Source organism: Oncorhynchus keta, unplaced genomic scaffold (assembly GCF_023373465.1).
Source record: "Oncorhynchus keta strain PuntledgeMale-10-30-2019 unplaced genomic scaffold, Oket_V2 Un_contig_6223_pilon_pilon, whole genome shotgun sequence".
Classification (NCBI taxonomy): domain Eukaryota; kingdom Metazoa; phylum Chordata; class Actinopteri; order Salmoniformes; family Salmonidae; genus Oncorhynchus; species Oncorhynchus keta.
In genome coordinates, this window is record NW_026288741.1 from 86,739 (window position 1) to 105,019 (window position 18,281).

At 45.3% G+C, this 18,281-nt stretch overlaps 1 protein-coding gene across 50 annotated transcripts in view; it reads left to right on the plus strand.

Annotated features, from left to right (window-relative positions):
• The window catches only part of LOC118374448 (carboxypeptidase Q-like), a 51,511-nt gene extending 33,465 nt beyond the window's left edge, over nt 1–18,046 (plus strand). Inside the window, exons 5-14 of one of the 50 annotated variants that reach the window (XM_052510897.1) lie at nt 7,905–8,016; nt 10,112–10,203; nt 12,628–13,119; nt 13,388–13,437; nt 13,895–13,990; nt 14,131–14,176; nt 14,227–14,472; nt 14,523–16,194; nt 16,322–16,699; nt 16,787–18,046. In XM_052510897.1, the coding sequence (XP_052366857.1) occupies nt 7,905–8,016; nt 10,112–10,203; nt 12,628–12,837 (414 nt within the window). In that variant the 3' untranslated portion in view covers nt 12,838–13,119; nt 13,388–13,437; nt 13,895–13,990; ... (3 more) ...; nt 16,322–16,699; nt 16,787–18,046. Of the gene's footprint in view, nt 1–7,904; nt 8,017–10,111; nt 10,204–12,627; nt 13,348–13,387; nt 13,438–13,894; nt 14,473–14,522; nt 16,195–16,321; nt 16,700–16,786 lie in introns of all 50 variants that reach the window. The other 49 variants (XM_052510890.1, XM_052510885.1, XM_052510892.1 and 46 more) reach the window with 49 other exon arrangements.
• Nucleotides 18,047–18,281: the final 235 nt, after the last annotated feature.

The window sequence follows — 18,281 nt, forward strand, 5'->3', positions numbered from 1 at the left end:
AGTAGCAGCAGTATAGTAGGTAGTGGTAGTAGCAGCAGTATAGTAGTGGTAGTAGCAGCAGTATAGTAGTGGTAGTAGCAGCAGTATAGTAGTGGTAGTAGCAGCAATATAGTAGTGGTAGTAGCAGCAGTAGCAGCAGTAGTGGTAGTAGCGGTAGTAGCAGCAGTATAGTAGTGGTAGTAGCAGCCGTATAGTAGTGGTAGTAGCGGTAGTAGCAGCAGTATAGTAGCGGTAGTAGTAGCAGCAGTATAGTAGTGGTAGCAGCAGTGTAATAGGGTAGTAGTAGCAGCAGTATAGTAGTGGTAGTAGCGGTAGTAGCAGCAGTATAGTAGCGGTAGTAGTAGCAGCAGTATAGTAGTGGTAGCAGCAGTGTAATAGGGTAGTAGTAGCAGCAGTATAGTAGTAGTAGCAGCCGTATAGTAGTGGTAGTAGCGGTAGTAGCAGCAGTATAGTAGCGGTAGTAGTAGCAGCAGTATAGTAGTGGTAGCAGCAGTGTAATAGGGTAGTAGTAGCAGCAGTATAGTAGCGATAGTAGTGGCAGTAGCAGCAGTATAGTAGCAATAGTAGTGGAAGCAGCAGTGTAATAGGGTAGTAGTAGCAGCAGCGGTAGTAGCAGCAGTGTAGTGGTAGTAGCGGCAGTAGCAGCAGTATAGTAGTGGTAGTAGCAGCAGTATAGTAGCGGTAGTAGCAGCAGTATAGTAGTGGCAGTAGCAGCAGTATAGTAGCGGCAGTAGCAGCAGTATAGTAGCGGTAGTAGCAGTAGTAGCAGCAGTATAGTAGCGGCAGTAGCAGCAGTATAGTAGTAGCAGCAGTATAGTAGCGGCAGTAGCAGCAGTATAGTAGCGGCAGTAGCAGCAGTATAGTAGTGGTAGTAGCAGCAGTATAGTAGTGGCAGTAGCAGCAGTATAGTAGTGGTAGTAGCAGCAGTATAGTAGTGGCAGTAGCAGCAGTATAGTAGCGGTAGTAGCAGCAGTATAGTAGTGGCAGTAGCAGCAGTATAGTAGTGGCAGTAGCAGCAGTATAGTAGCGGCAGTAGCAGCAGTATAGTAGTGGCAGTAGCAGCAGTATAGTAGCGGCAGTAGCAGCAGTATAGTAGCGGCAGTAGTAGTAGCAGCAGTGTTGTAAGAGTAGTGGCGGTAGCAGTAGTAGTAGCAGCAGTATAGTAGTGGCAGCAGTAGTGGTAGTAGCAGCAGTGTTGTAGTAGTAGTAGTAGTAGTATCAGCAGTGTTGTAGTGGTAGTAGCAGCAGTGTAGTAGTGGCAGTGTATCAGCATTGTTGTAGTAGTAGTAGCAGCAGTAGTGGCAGCAGTAGTAGTGGTAGTAGCAGCAGTAATAGTAGCAAGAGTAGTAGCGGTAATAGTAGTAGCAGCAGTATAGTAGTGGCAGTAGCAGCCGTATAGTAGTGGCAGCAGTAGTAGTGGTAGTAGCAGCAGTAATAGTAGCAAGAGTAGTAGCAGTAGTAGTAGCAGCAGTATAGTAGTGATAGTAGTGGCAGTAGTAGTAGCAGCAGTAAGAGTAGCAGCAGGATGTGAGGACAATAAATGGAGAAGACGATGGGGTAGATATATTTTAGGCAGTTCACTGGGGAAATTCATCAGCTTAGATTTCAAGGCTCTTCTCTTTTTCAATTTGAGTATGAAAACTATTTTAAAAGGAGAAAGTGTGTTCCATTTTGATTTAGCCTACACTTTAAACCTTGGTGTGTGTGAAGGTCCTGATACATCAGCTTCCATGATTAGTCTGAAGGGTTTTCTGACGGCATGCGTCCGTTGGCATGGTAACCAAGCCAACTTTGAGGTATTGATAAAAACAAATAAATGTACTTCAAATGTATTTACTCATCATAATTGAGGGGTTTGGGACTCACTCTGCCAGTTCTAGTTTAATCATCATAATTGAGGGGTTTGGGACTCACTCTGCCAGTTCTAGTTTAATCATCATAATTGAGGGGGTTGGGACTCACTCTGCCAGTTCTAGTTTAATCATCATAATTGAGGGTTTGGGACTCACTCTGCCAGTTCTAGTTTAATCATCATAATTGAGGGGTTTGGGACTCACTCTGCCAGTTCTAGTTTAATCATCATAATTGAGGGGTTTGGGACTCACTCTGCCAGTTCTAGTTTAATCATCATAATTGAGGGGTTTGGGACTCACTCTGCCAGTCCTAGTTTAATCATCATAATTGAGAGGTTTGGGACTCATTCTGCCAGTCCTAGTTTACTCATCATCATCGAGGGGTTTGGGACTCACTCTGCCAGTCCTAGTTTAATCATCATCATCGAGGGGTTTGGGACTCACTCTGCCAGTCCTAGTTTACTCATCATCATCGAGGGGTTTGGGACTCACTCTGCCAGTTCTAGTTTAATCATCATCATCGAGGGGTTTGGGACTCACTCTGCCAGTCCTAGTTTACTCATCATCATCATCGAGGGGTTTGGGACTCACTCTGCCAGTCCTAGTTTAATCATCATCATCGAGGGGTTTGGGACTCACTCTGCCAGTCTAGTTTATCATCATCATTGAGGGTTTGGGACTCACTCTGGCCAGTCCTAGTTTAATCATCATCATCGAGGGTTTGGGACTCATTCTGCCAGTCCTAGTTTACTCATCATCATCGAGGGGTTTGGGACTCACTCTGCCAGTCCTAGTTTACTCATCATCATCGAGGGGTTTGGGACTAACTCTGCCAGTCCTAGTTTACTCATCATCATCGAGGGGTTTGGGACTCATTCTGCCAGTCCTAGTTTACTCATCATCATCGAGGGGTTTGGGACTCATTCTGCCAGTCCTAGTTTAATCATCATCATCGAGGGGTTTGGGACTCACTCTGCCAGTCCTAGTTTACTCATCATCATCGAGGGGTTTGGGACTCACTCTGCCAGTCCTAGTTTACTCATCATCATCGAGGGGTTTGGGACTCACTCTGCCAGTCCTAGTTTACTCATCATCATCGAGGGGTTTGGGACTCACTCTGCCAGTCCTAGTTTACTCATCATCATCGAGGGGTTTGGGACTCACTCTGCCAGTTCTAGTTTAATCATCATCGAGGGGTTTGGGACTCGCACTGCCAGTCCTAGTTTAATCATCATCATCGAGGGGTTTGGGACTCTGCCAGTTCTAGTTTAATCATCATCGAGGGGTTTGGGACTCACTCTGCCAGTAGTTTAATCATCATCGAGGGGTTTGGGAATTCTGCCAATCATCATCGAGGGGTTTGGGACTCACTCTGCCAGTCCTAGTTTAATCATCCGAGGGGTTTGGGACTCACTCTGCCAGTCCTAGTTTAATCATCATCGAGGGGTTTGGGACTTCTTCCTAGTTTAATCATCATGAGGGGTTTGGGACTCACTCTGCCAGTCCTAGTTTAATCATCATCGAGGGGTTTGGGACTCACTCTGCCAGTCCTAGTTTAATCATCATCGAGGGGTTTGGGACTCACTCTGCCAGTCCTAGTTTAATCAACATCATCGAGGGTTTGGGACTCACTCTGCCAGTCCTAGTTTAATCATCATCGAGGGTTTGGGACTCACTCTGCCAGTCCTAGTTTAATCATCATCGAGGGTTTGGGACTCACTCTGCCAGAGTTTAATCATCATCGAGGGGTTTGGGACTCACTCTGCCAGTCCTAGTTTAATCAAGAGGGGGGACTCATTCTGCCAGTCCTAGTTTACTCATCATCATCGAGGGGTTTGGGACTCACTCTGCCAGTCCTAGTTTAATCACTCGAGGGTTTGGGACTCACTCTGCCAGTCCTAGTTTAATCATCATCGAGGGGTTTGGGACTCGCACTGCCAGTCCTAGTTTAATCATCATCATCGAGGGTTTGGGACTCACTCTGCCAGTTCTAGTTTAATCATCATCGAGGGGTTTGGGACTCACTCTGCCAGTCCTAGTTTAATCATCATCGAGGGGTTTGGGACTCACTCTGCCAGTTCTAGGAGGGGTTTGGGACTCACTCTGCCAGTTCTAGTTTATCATCATCGAGGGTTTGGGACTCACTCTGCCAGTTCTAGTTTAATCATCATCGAGGGTTTGGGACTCACTCTGCCAGTCCTAGTTTAATCATCATCGAGGGTTTGGGACTCACTCTGCCAGTTCTAGTTTAATCATCATCGAGGGGTTTGGGACTCGCACTGCCAGTCCTAGTTTAATCATCATCGAGGGTTTGGGACTCACTCTGCCAGTCCTAGTTTAATCATCATCATCGAGGGGTTTGGGACTCATTCTGCCAGTCCTAGTTTAATCATCATCGAGGGGTTTGGGACTCATTCTGCCAGTCCTAGTTTAATCATCATCGAGGGGTTTGGGACTCACTCTGCCAGTCCTAGTTTGTGACCATCATCTAGAAGGGTTTGGGACTCACTCTGCCAGTTCTAGTTTAATCATCATCGAGGGGTTTGGGACTCACTCTGCCAGTCCTAGTTTAATCATCATCGAGGGTTTGGGACTCACTCTGCCAGTTCTAGTTTAATCATCATCGAGGGGTTTGGGACTCACTCTGCCAGTTCTAGTTTAATCATCATCGAGGGTTTGGGACTCACTCTGCCAGTTCTAGTTTAATCATCATCGAGGGTTTGGGACTCACTCTGCCAGTCCTAGTTTAATCATCATCGAGGGTTTGGGAAGTCCTAGTTTAATTTGGGACTCACTCTGCCAGTCCTAGTTTAATCATCATCGAGGGGTTAAAGCCAGTCCTAGTTTAATCATCATCATCGAGGGGTTTGGGACTCACTCTGCCAGTCCTAGTTTAAATCATCAGGGGTTTGGGACTCATTCTGCCAGTCCTAGGCCTCATCATCGAGGGGTTTGACTCACTCTGCCAGTCCTAGTTTAATCATCATCGAGGGGTTTGGGACTCACTCTGCCAGTCCTAGTTTACTCATCATCATCAGGGTTTGGGACTCACTCTGCCAGTCCTAGTTTAATCATCATCGAGGGTTTGGGACTCACTCTGCCAGTCCTAGTTTACTCATCATCGAGGGGTTTGGGACTCACTCTGCAGTTCTAGTTTAATCATCATCGAGGGGTTTGGGACTCGCACTGCCAGTCCTAGTTTAATCATCATCATCGAGGGGTTTGGGACTCACTCTGCCAGTCCTAGTTTACTCATCATCATCAAGGGGTTTGGGACTCACTCTGCCAGTCCTAGTTTACTCATCATCATCGAGGGGTTTGGGACTCACTCTGCCAGTCCTAGTTTACTCATCATCATCGAGGGGTTTGGGACTCACTCTGCCAGTCCTAGTTTAATCATCATCATCGAGGGGTTTGGGACTCACTCTGCCAGTCCTAGTTTACTCATCATCATCGAGGGGTTTGGGACTCACTCTGCCAGTCCTAGTTTACTCATCATCATCGAGGGGTTTGGGACTCACTCTGCCAGTCCTAGTTTACTCATCATCATCGAGGGGTTTGGGACTCACTCTGCCAGTCCTAGTTTACTCATCATCATCGAGGGGTTTGGGACTCTGCCAGTCCTAGTTTAATCATCATCATCATCGAGAGGTTTGGGACTCACTCTGCCAGTCCTAGTTTACTCATCATCATCATCGAGGGGTTTGGGACTCACTCTGCCAGTCCTAGTTTAATCATCATCGAGGGGTTTGGGACTCACTCTGCCAGTTCTAGTTTAATCATCATATTGAGGGGTTTGGGACTCACTCTGCCAGTCCTAGTTTAATCATCATCGAGGGGTTTGGGACTCACTCTGCCAGTCCTAGTTTACTCATCATCGAGGGGTTTGGGACTCACTCTGCCAGTCCTAGTTTAATCATCATCGAGGGGTTTGGGACTCACTCTGCCAGTCCTAGTTTATCATCATCGAGGGGTTTGGGACTCACTCTGCCAGTCCTAGTTTAATCATCATAGGGGTTTGGGACTCACTCTGCCAGTCCTAGTTTACTCATCATCGAGGGGTTTGGGACTCACTCTGCCAGTTCTAGTTTAATCATCATCGAGGGTTTGGGACTCGCACTCTGCCAGTCCTAGTTTACTCATCATCATCGAGGGTTTGGGACTCACTCTGCCAGTCCTAGTTTAATCATCATCATCGAGGGTTTGGGACTCACTCTGCCAAAGTTTACTCATCATCATCGAGGGGTTTGGGACTCACTCTGCCAGTCCTAGTTTACTCATCATCATCAAGGGGTTTGGGACTCACTCTGCCAGTCCTAGTTTACTCATCATCATCGAGGGGTTTGGGACTCACTCTGCCAGTCCTAGTTTAATCATCATCATCGAGGGGTTTGGGACTAACTCTGCCAGTCCTAGTTTACTCATCATCATCGAGGGGTTTGGGACTCACACTGTCAGGCCAAGATTCTTTTGATTGGTATTTAACTCATTCAACTATTTAGTGGCGTAACGATGGGAGCTGTTGAATCATGTCCTATTGGAGGTCAGTCTGGTTATTTTAGCCACGATCGGTGAGTCTACAGTATATTCCCACCAAAATCCATACCAATGACTTTGCATAGTCCTGTATTGTCTCTTGGACAAGAGACTGGTTGAAGACTTGAAGTCCTCTTCATGGAAGAAGGGGATATTTTTAACACATGGCACACACTGAGTGATGGGGGGTAGTTTGGTTTATTTTCAGCGTCTACACAAAAAGAATGGCACACTCCCATGTCTACCGACGACAGCCAACATCTGGAAAAGTTTGTTCTCAAACTTATTTTTCCTTCTGACCATTGTGAAGTGAATACATTTTTTTCATCAGACTTTTTTGTTTCTTTCTATTTATGTTGTGAACCTTTGATGTTCTCCTTAGACATTTGACTACATTTCGCTACACCCGCAATAACATCTGCTAAATGTGTATGTGACCATTAACATTTGATTTGATATCCCATAAAGCTCTGGGGAAATGGAGTGCACTAGATACTGTAGGGAATAGGGTATCATTTGCGATTCACACTGAGTAGGATGCTGACTGTTGACCCCTATGCAGCTACACTACATTGTAGTCCCAGACAGCCACAGGTGACATATTTCATTCTTTAGCTTGGAATGTCCGGTTCACCAGTCTTCCTTTGAAACCAAACCTGTGGCCTATAATGCCTGTACTGCTCTCCAGTATGTAAGGTATTACAGAGCCCAGGTCTGCTAGCCCTCATTCAGGTGGTGCTACGGTGTGTTTTCTTTGAACCTTTAGCATCCTCCTGACGTTTTGTCATTAGTAGGATCCTGCTGGTTGTTGACCCCTCGGTAGCTATTGGCTACAGACATTGTTGTCCAAGAGAACCAAGGGTGAAACCTGGACTTTCCGGTTCACCATTCTTGCTTTGAAACCAAACCTCTGTCTGACCTACACTATAATGAATGGTTGTATTGATCATCCATGTAACTTAGTGGTGATCTCAGGTAGGGCTGGGAATTGCCAGGGACCTCACGATACGATATTATCGCCATACTTAGGTGCCAATACGATATATGTTGCGATTCGATACTGTGATTTGATTGTGATTCGATGTTCCAGACATATTGCTCACTATACTGTGTGTCTGCTGCAGAGAGACAAGAGAGAGCCATGAGAAAACAAGTTTTGATCAGTCATGAAAATAAAATATCTGAAAACAAATTGGCTCCCTAGTTTAGAAAGATGGAGAACAAGCTATGAAGGAAAAATGAGCTTTTGGTGCAGGTACCGTCAACTAGAGCAAAAATAATATTGTCGATACGATATAGCATAAAAAAGAATATTGTCGATACGATATAGCATAAAAAAGAATATTGTCGATACGATATAGCATAAAAAAGAATATTGTCGATACGATATAGCATAAAAAATAATATTGTCAATACGATATAGCATAAAAAAGAATATGCCGATATGTAACTATCAATTTTATAATCCCCCCCCATATCATTAATCGTAGGTACGCTGTCTGTCCCCCTCTTCAGGTGGTGCTTCTCAGTGGTCATCTGGACAGCTGGGATGTGGGCCAGGGGGCCATGGATGATGGTGGTGGAGCGCTCATCTCCTGGGAGGCCTTGTCTCTGCTTAAAGACCTGGGTAAGAACCTGGGAGGCCCTTTCTCTTCTTAAAGACCTGGGTAAGAACCTGGGAGGCCCTTTCTCTTCTTAAAGACCTGGGTAAGAACCTGGGAGGCCCTTTCTCTGCTTAAAGACCTGGGTCAGAACCCTTTCTCTTCTTAAAGTAAGAACCTGGGAGGCCCTTTCTCTTCTTAAAGACCTGGGTAAGAACCTGGGAGGCCCTTTCTCTTCTTAAAGACCTGGGTAAGAACCTGGGAGGCCCTTTCTCTCTTAAAGACCTGGGTCAGAACCAGAAACTGGGAGGCCCTTTCTCTGCTTAAAGACCTGGGTAAGAACCTGGGAGGCCCTTTCTCTGCTTAAAGACCTGGGTAAGAACCTGGGAGGCCCTTTCTCTGCTTAAAGACCTGGGTAAGAACCTGGGAGGCCCTTTCTCTGCTTAAAGACCTGGGTAAGAACCTGGGAGACCCTTTCTCTGCTTAAAGACCTGGGTCAGAACCAGAAACTGGGAGGCCTTGTCTCTGCTTAAAGACCTGGGTAAGAACCTGGGAGACCCGTTCTCTGCTTAAAGACCTGGGTCAGAACGAGAAACTGGGAGGCCTTGTCTCTGCTTAAAGACCTGGTTAAGAACCTGGGAGGCCCTTTCTCTGCTTAGGACTAGGTCAGAACCTGGGAGTCCCTGTCTCTGTCTAAAGATCTGGGTCAGAACCTGGGAGTCTCTGCTTAAAGACCTGGGTAAGAACCAGAACCTGGGAGGTCCTACTGTTCCCTACTTATACTGAACTACATTTGATCAGGGCCCCTAGTCAAAAGCAGTCCACTATTTTTATTTATTTCACCTTTATTTAACCAGGTAGGCAAGTTGAGAACAAGTTTTCATTTACAATTGCGACCTGGCATAGGAAACAGGGTGCCATTTAGGATCTAGACTATGTATCTGGAACATAATCCACTATCTCTGAAGCTCTTATTGGCATGAGCCTCAAAAAAAGATTTGTGTTTTGTATTGAGTTTATTGGCATCTTTTGAAGCTGTTTTGTGATCAGGGGCCTTATATCAGGGGCCAAGCGTCTCAGAGTAGGAGTGCTGAATTACAATCAATCAGTTTAGCCTTTTACATCACTATGAATAAGATAACATGGACAGGAGAGACCTGGTCCTAGATCAGCACTCTTGGTGACCTACACTTGAAAATGCATTTAAACTGCTGTTTGCTGACTCATATAGCAATTAGCATGGCTTACTTCATTTTTTTCTGGTCATTGTTCAGTTAATAAAGTATGACTTTTTCCACATGAAGTGTAATTAGACACGTAAAGTAGACCACCGAGCTGTTTGTGCTCTCTGACTGAAAGCCTTAACGTTGACTTGAGAGAATCTTTCCTTTTTCCACTAATGTTGCAATGGAAAGTTGAATATGTGAAGACATTTTAATGTCTGGACAATAATAACCAGTCGCTGCTTTATTGTTCATTCTTGCGGCTGGATGGATGCATAGTAAAGTACTTGGCTGGAATATGCTCAGCTTTGCCCACTATTAAAGAAGAGGACCTATCATCAATGAAACTTTTAGTCAAGATGAAGCCACGGAACAATAATTGGTCCCTTGGGCTTTGTTCATCTACGTCCCAAATGGCACACTATTCCCTATATAGTGCAGTACTGTTCACCAGGGTCCAACAGTAGTGCACTACATAGAGAATAGGTTGCCATTTGGGACGCAACCCTAGACATGGCACTGATGTCAGATGAGGGTGTAGGCTACAGAGTTATATTAGAGAACCTCTATGGGAAGGGAGTGGCCTGCTGTCCTTTGTAGCCCACATAAAGTAGTAGCCTGGGGGGGGGGTCACTTCTAGAATAACACACAGGCTGAAACCCAAATCAGATAAGTTGTCTCTGGAAGTCCTCTCTGTGAATGGGGCTCATCATTGCAGTGAATGTAGGAAATATTGACTAGGGTCTGGTGAATAGGAATGTTCTGCTGAATATGTGGAATATTAAACAGCCCAAGGGTTGGTGAGGAAAAGGGAATCCATTTGTTGTAAAGCTCTTTCTGTATTGCTGCTTTGTTGAAATGGTTGTGGCCCATGTATGAATTGTGATTGCGTGTCCAGGTCTGCGACCCAGAAGAACCCTCCGGACAGTGCTGTGGTCTGCAGAGGAGCAGGGAGGGGTTGGAGCGCAACAGTACTTCCAGCTTCACAAGGTATCTTTCTACCATGGTGCATCTTGTTGGCTTTTTCCTGTCCATTTAACTTGTACACCCTCACCATTATCCTCCTGTCATACAGTACATCCTATAGCCCTCAAACTCAACTCTGGACCTGGAAGTCCGTTCCACTGCTTTGTTTCATTGTTCCCCTCTAATCAGGGACTGATTTAGACCAAATGAGCAGGCTGCTGACCTCGTAGGGTCAGAGTTGACTAGAAATGTCCTATAAGCTCCTTTTTTGGCTAGATTTAAGACTTCTGTTCTCTCAGCTTTAGATTCTTACACACACACACACACACACACATAGGGGTCCACTGGGTAGACAATGTCATACAAACCATTGAAACAGCACAACTATTATGTGGTCGTTCTTACATTTTGAATCGTTGACCCCAGTCTCCTTCAGATTGAGTGCGTACCGGTAATAGTGTTTTATTATCAATAGCTGATGGCTTTTCATCTACATCAGCTTGTTCTTGGCCAGTCAACATGTGGTAGGAACTGGCTTCATTCAGAGCGGTACACAGAAATGTAAACTTGTCAGATCTACTGTAGGAGAGCCACTGGGATGTAGGAGAGCCACTGGGATGTAGGAGAGCCACTGGGATGTAGGAGAGCCACTGGGATGTAGGAGAGCCACTGGGATGTAGGAGAGCCACTGGGATGTAGGGCACTGCACAGATTGTTTAAGTCAGAATGGAGTCGAGACCACACTGTAACTGAATAACAGCATTCTGGGAGCGTGGTGCTTTTTGTGCATTCTAATGTGAACGGAATCAGAATGGCCAGAGGTTAGAGGGGAACAGAGGGTTCACATCCTGACTCTGACCAGAGACCCACCTTCTCCCTGGCCTGCACTGGTTCCAACTACATACTATGGATTTCCTCAGATTCCCCCGAAAAGCTTCAGTATACAACACTAAATGTCCACTACATTACATCAGTGGTATTCAATCTTATTCAGCAGGGACCCCATTTTTTTCCACCAGAATTTCTTTTTTCGCTCTAATTTCTCGTGACTCCACCCCAAAAATTATGACCAAACTTTAAAAATTGGTACGTTTCGATTCTTACATCAACAAATAACCTTCAATTCATTACACTTTCATCTCTTATCAAAATGAAAAGAAACCAATAAATACATTTACTCAATACAATTTTATTTTCCTAATTATCTTTCTCAAAAATGTTTGTATATTGTCCCCTACAATAATCTGTTGTTTAAATGTTTGTTTCCATGGTAGCATGAGACGGAGTCTACAACCCACACAAGTGGCTCAGGTGCTGTCTCATGCTACCACTAGAGTGAAAGCACCACCAGCATTCAAAAGTGACCAAAACATCAGGACGTTTTTCATTTGCCAGAGAACACTAAGATTGGCAAATTCGCCACTGGCGCCCTGTGCTCTTCACAGATGAAAGCAGGTTCACACTGAGCACATGTGACAGACGTGGCAGAGTCTGGAGACGCCATGGAGAATGTTCTGCTGCCTGCAACATCCTCCAGCATGACCGGTTTGGAGGTGGGTCAGTCATGGTGTGGGGTGGCATTTCTTTGGGGGGCCGCACAGCCCTCCATGTGCTCGCCAGAGGTAGCCTGACTGCCATTAGGTACCGAGATGAGATCCTCAGACCCCTTGTGAGACCATATGCTGGTGCGGTTGGCCCTGGGTTCCTCCTAATGCTAGACAATGCTAGACCTCATGTAGCTGGAGTGTGTCAACAGTTCCTGCAAGAGGAAGGCATTGATGCTATGAACTGGCCCGCCCGTTCCCCAGACCTGAATCCAATTGAGCACATCTGGGACATCATGTCTCGCTCCATCCACCACACAGTTGCACCACAGACTGTCCAGGAGTTGGCGGATGCTTTAGTCCGGGTCTGGAAGGAGATCCCTCAGGAGACCATCCGCCACCTCATCAGGAGCATGCCCAGGCGTTGTAGGGAGGTCATACAGGCACGTGGAGGCCACACACACTACTGAGCCTCATTTTGACTTGTTTTAAGGACATTACATCAATGTTGGATCAGCCTGTAGTGTGGTTTTCCACTTTAATTTTGAGTGTCACTCCAAATCCAGACCTCCATGCGTTGATAAATTTGATTTCCATTGATATTTTTTGTGTGATTTTGTTGTCAGCACATTCAACTATGTAAAGAAAAAAGTATTTAATAAGAATATTTCATTCATTCAGATCTAGGATGTGTTATGTTAGTGTTCCCTTTATTGTTTTGAGCAGTGTATTTGTATTTATTATGGATCCCCATTAGTTCCTACCAAGGCAACAGCTATTCTTCCTGGGGTCCAGCAAAATTATAAAAGTTATACAATATAAAGCGCTTTCAGCACTGGAAAAGCACAATATAAATCCAATCAATGATTATTTACGATTGTATACCTATTCTGCTGTCCCCCAGGTGAACATCTCTAACTTTAACCTAGTGATGGAGTCTGACCAGGGTACCTTCACCCCCCTGGGGCTGCAGTTCACAGGCTCAGTCCAGGCCCGGGCTGTCATGGCTGAGGTGATGAAGCTACTGAAGCCCATCAACACCACCACCCTGGAGGAACACGGAGAGGGACTTGATATAGAGATGTGGATGGATGCCGGCGTGCCAGGTGTGTAGACTACCTTCTGTTGTCTGTCTGTCTGAGTCAGTAGGAGCCAGGTGTGTAGACTACCTTCTGTTGTCTGTCTGAGTCAGTAGGAGCCAGGTGTGTAGACTCTTCTGTTGTCTGTCTGAGTCAGTAGGAGCCAGGTGTGTAGACTCTCTTCTGTTGTCTGTCTGTCTGAGTCAGTAGGAGCCAGGTGTGTAGACTCTCTTCTGTTGTCTGTCTGTCTGAGTCAGTAGGAGCCAGGTGTGTAGACTCTCTTCTGTTGTCTGTCTGTCTGAGTCAGTAGGAGCCAGGTGTGTAGACTCTCTTCTGTCTGAGTCGGTAGGAGCCAGGTGTGTAGACTACCTTCTGTCTGAGTCAGTAGGAGCCAGGTGTGTAGACTACCTTCTGTTGTCTGTCGGTCTGAGTCAGTAGGAGCCAGGTGTGTAGACTACCTTCTGTTGTCTGTCGGTCTGAGTCAGTAGGAGCCAGGTGTGTAGACTACCTTCTGTTGTCTGTCGGTCTGAGTCGGTAGGAGCCAGGTGTGTAGACTACCTTCTATTGTCTGTCGGTCTGAGCCAGGTGTGTAGACTACCTTCTGTTGTCTGTCTGTCTGAGTCAGTAGGAGCCAGGTGTGTAGACTCTCTTCTGTTGTCTGTCAGTAGGAGCCAGGTGTGTAGACTACCTTCTGTTGTCTGTCTGTATGAGTCGGTAGGAGCCAGGTGTGTAGACTACCTTCTGTTGTCTGTCTGTATGAGTCGGTAGGAGCCAGGTGTGTAGACTACCTCCTATTGTCTGTCTGTCTGAGTCAGTAGGAGCCAGGTGTGTAGACTCTCTTCTGTTGTCTGTCTGTCTGTCTGACTACTCTTCTGTTGTCTGTCTGTCAGTAGGAGCCAGGTGTGTAGACTGTCTGTCTGTCCTCCTAGCCAGGTGTGTAGACTTCTGTTGTTGTCTGTCTGTCTGAGTCTGTCTGAGTCAGTAGGAGCCAGGTGTGTAGACTACCTTCTGTTGTCTGTCTGAGTCAGTAGGAGCCAGGTGTGTAGACTACCTCCTTCTTCTTAAATGTCTGTCTGAGTCAGTAGGAGCCAGGTGTGTAGACTACCTTCTATTGTCTGTCTGAGTCAGTAGGAGCCAGGTGTGTAGACTACCTTCTGTTGTCTGTCTGTCTGAGTCAGTAGGAGCCAGGTGTGTAGACTACCTTCTGTTGTCTGTCTGTCTGAGTCAGTAGGAGCCAGGTGTGTAGACTACCTTCTATTGTCTGTCTGAGTCAGTAGGAGCCAGGTGTGTAGACTCTTCTGTTGTCTGTCTGAGTCAGTAGGAGCCAGGTGTGTAGACTACCTTCTATTGTCTGTCTGAGTCAGTAGGAGCCAGGTGTGTAGACTACCTTCTGTTGTCTGTCTGTCTGAGTCAGTAGGAGCCAGGTGTGTAGACTACCTTCTATTGTCTGTCTGAGTCAGTAGGAGCCAGGTGTGTAGACTACCTTCTATTGTCTGTCTGTCTGAGTCAGTAGGAGCCAGGTGTGTAGACTACCTTCTGTTGTCTGTCTGTCTGAGTCAGTAGGAGCCAGGTGTGTAGACTACCTTCTGTTGTCTGTCTGTCTGAGTCAGTAGGAGCCAGGTGTGTAGACTACCTTCTGTTGTCTGTCTGTCTGAGTCAGTAGGAGCCAGGTGTGTAGACTACCTTCTATTGTCTGTCTGTCTGAGTCAGTAGGAGCCAGGTGTGTAGACTCTCTTCTGTTGTCTGTCTGTCTGAGTCAGTAGGAGCCAGGTGTGTAGACTACCTTCTATTGTCTGTCTGAGTCAGTAGGAGCCAGGTGTGTAGACTACCTCCTATTGTCTGTCTGAGTCAGTAGGAGCCAGGTGTGAAGACTACCTTCTATTGTCTGTCTGGGAGATATGCTGGGGAGGCTTCCTCGTAGTCTATTTGACTCTTGTTCCACCTGTGTCTCTTTGACCTTTGTCAAATTAACAAGCCATGTTCCCCTTCTGCAGAAGTGCTTTTGACCTTTTTAAAGAGGAAGTAGCACGTTATTTCTAGACCAATTGAACATTCAGTTCCACATTGTCTCTGTGGTCATTTTTGTGGAATTGATCAGTTTCTCAAATAACATGTATGTAGAAGTGAAATATGCCCTGTACTCTGATTTAAAGAGAACTAGCGTTGCTACAGTATGTCGGCAACCAAATCATTTGGTCTGACAGGGAAGAGGAAGTGTATTATGAAACACATCCCCAGTAATGTATTTGTTGTGCTGATATTTGCTGACAGCAGAAACTTGTCTGTAGACTAAATAAAGAGAGAGAGATGGCCTCAGCCTACCAGCCTGTGTTAACGCTAACCTACTTCATTAACATGGGTGTCATCCAACACAGTTGTTTTGGGATCCCTTAAAGCTGAGGTGGAGATAAACAATGAAGCTCATTAGGAACTGGGAGAGGATGTTTTAGAATTCATAAAGTGTCTCAGAGTAGGCTAGATGTGCTGATCTAGGATCAGGTCCCTCCCCGTCCCATCCATATAATCGTATTCATTATGATCGAAAAGACAAAACTGATTCTAGATCAGCACTCCTACCGTACGCTGAGACGCTTTATGACCACAGGCCCAGACCTCTACAGTAGTCTATTGTTGATGAGCCCACGTCTCCCTCCATCAGTCTTTGACTGTCCTCAGCCTTACCCAGACACAGTGTAAAAAGACTTGTTATAACAGATCAGCCTTCTACTGTAAAGGAACTGTTTCAGGAATGACATCACCTTATCTCAGTGGAAAAGTAACTATTCTGGGTGGATGAATGGTGGAACCAAGAGAGAGGGGCTGTTCACTGTGAGGGTTCAAAAAGCCACAATGTTAAACAAATGAATCACCGGACCAGCTGTCCAAACACCTCCCTCTCATTTCACAAAATGGCAAAAAGTCTGTTTGTCCCAAATGGCACCCTATTCCCCATATAGTGCACTACTTTTGAACAGGATACATAGGTCTCTGGTCAAAGGTACTACACTATGTAGGGCAGAGGGTGCCATTTGGGATTCAGACTAAATGTAATGCAGCCTAAATGTAATGCAGCTCCATCCAATGACCTTTCAATACACACATTCCTTCCTTTTTCCAGAGTGAAAATGTTGTTGCTTTTTCTCTCTGTTACAGTGGATTTGGGAACATGGTTGAGACTCCAGTTGCTTCCCACATCAGTACCACCAGTCTCTTTCCTAGCATTGTCTCCCTATTTCACTTCTGAATTGTCCTTACAAATCAACATAAAGGGGAAAGGACATAACAGTCTCTCTGTCAGGTAGAATACAAGACCGAAAGCTAGATGTTTAACAGTCTCTCTGTCAGGTAGAATACAAGACAGAAAGCTAGATGTTTAACAGTCTCTCTGTCAGGTAGAATACAAGACCGTAAGCTAGATGTTTAACAGTCTCTCTGTCAGGTAGAATACAAGACCGAAAGCTAGATGTTTAACAGAATACAAGACCAAGAAAGCTAGATGTTTAACAGTCTCTCTGTCAGGTAGAATACAAGACCGAAAGCTAGATGTTTAACAGTCTCTCTGTCAGGTAGAATACAAGACCGAAAGCTAGATGTTTAACAGTCTCTCTGTCAGGTAGAATACAAGACCGAAAGCTAGATGTTTAACAGTCTCTCTGTCAGGTAGAATACAAGACCGAAAGCTAGATGTTTAACAGTCTCTCTGTCAGGTAGAATACAAGACCGAAAGCTAGATGTTTAACAGTCTCTCTCTGTCAGGTAGAATACAAGACCGAAAGCTAGATGTTTAACAGTCTCTCTGTCAGGTAGAATACAAGACCGAAAGCTAGATGTTTAACAGTCTCTCTGTCAGGTAGAATACAAGACCGAAAGCTAGATGTTTAACAGTCTCTCTGTCAGGTAGAATACAAGACCGAAAGCTAGATGTTTAACAGTCTCTCTGTCAAGAATACAAGAAAGCTAGATGTTTAACAGTCTCTCTGTCAGGTAGAATACAAGACAGAAAGCTAGATGTTTAACAGTCTCTCTGTCAGGTAGAATACAAGACCGAAAGCTAGATGTTTAACAGTCTCTCTGTCAGGTAGAATACAAGACAGAAAGCTAGATGTTTAACAGTCTCTCTGTCAGGTAGAATACAAGACCGAAAGCTAGATGTTTAACAGTCTCTCTGTCAGGTAGAATACAAGACCGAAAGCTAGATGTTTAACAGGACATAAGTCTCTCTCTGTCAGGTAGAATACAAGACCGAAAGCTAGATGTTTAACAGGACATAAGTCTCTCTCTGTCAGGTAGAATACAAGACAGAAGGCTAGATGTTTAACAGAACATTAGATTTCTTCCTAGCAGCACCTTGGGAATGTTCGTGTCAGGAAGGGCCACTGCATCGTGCTGTTTCCAAATGGAAACTGTACAGGAACCTGATTGCCAAGCTAAACACTAACTGCTACCAGATGCACTTATACTGCTCTGGTTCCCCCTGCTCCTACTTACATTCACTTGCAAAAGAAATGGGAAAGCATAACATAATGGCTTTGTAATTAACTCTGGGTTTAGCTTTGTCAACAGTGATCATTTTGAGAATGTGATTTGATTAGAATCTCATTGTCTCTTTAGAAGTTAGAATACAGTATGCACTGCACATTTAATCAGTCATAATGGTACGTTCAAGGACTCAGAGACACACAAACCAACCAACCAACCATAGTTAATACATTGACGGTTTTGTTGTGTCTGTCCTCCAGGAGCCAGCCTGCACGTTGCAGACAGTAGATACTTCTGGTTCCACCACACCAACGGGGACACCATGTCTGTTCAGAGCCCCATAGAAATGAACCTGTGTTCGGCCCTGTGGGCGGTGGTGGCCTACGTAGTGGCTGACCTGGAGGAGATGCTGCCCAGGTAGTCCACTAGGACTGTCCTGCATCCCAAACGGCACCTTATCCCCTGTGTAGTTTTGGGAGAAGAATGCACTATAGGGAATATGGTGCCATAAAAATGCTTTACTGTTGTTTGACCTCCAGAAGGGCTTCCTGCAGTAACCTCTCTGTGAAATTATACCCCACTCTGGTTAAGTGGCTAAAGAAGAATTAATAGTATGTATAAACCACACAATGTACAAAATGGAATGAAGTATTTCTGGCATATTATTTCCAGTCAATTTCTTTTAGAATGAACACATATGTACTGCATGTTTCATGTTGACTGTCATTATGTCTAATCTGCCAATAAAGCTGTGCATTAATTAGACCAAGGTGCACGTGTATTTTGACTCTCATTCATAGATGGAAGAGACTAAGGGGGACTTTTCTGACAAACAGCCCAATTAGACCAAATCTAAAACTTGACCTTTAACCTAACCTTAACCTAATTTTGACCAAATCTGAAATTCAACATTTGTGTGCTGGTCAGGCACTTAGTTTTTTCCGGGCTTGGGAAGTTTAGACACAGGAAGTGATGGGGGTGTGGTGCCAGACTGGCCTGG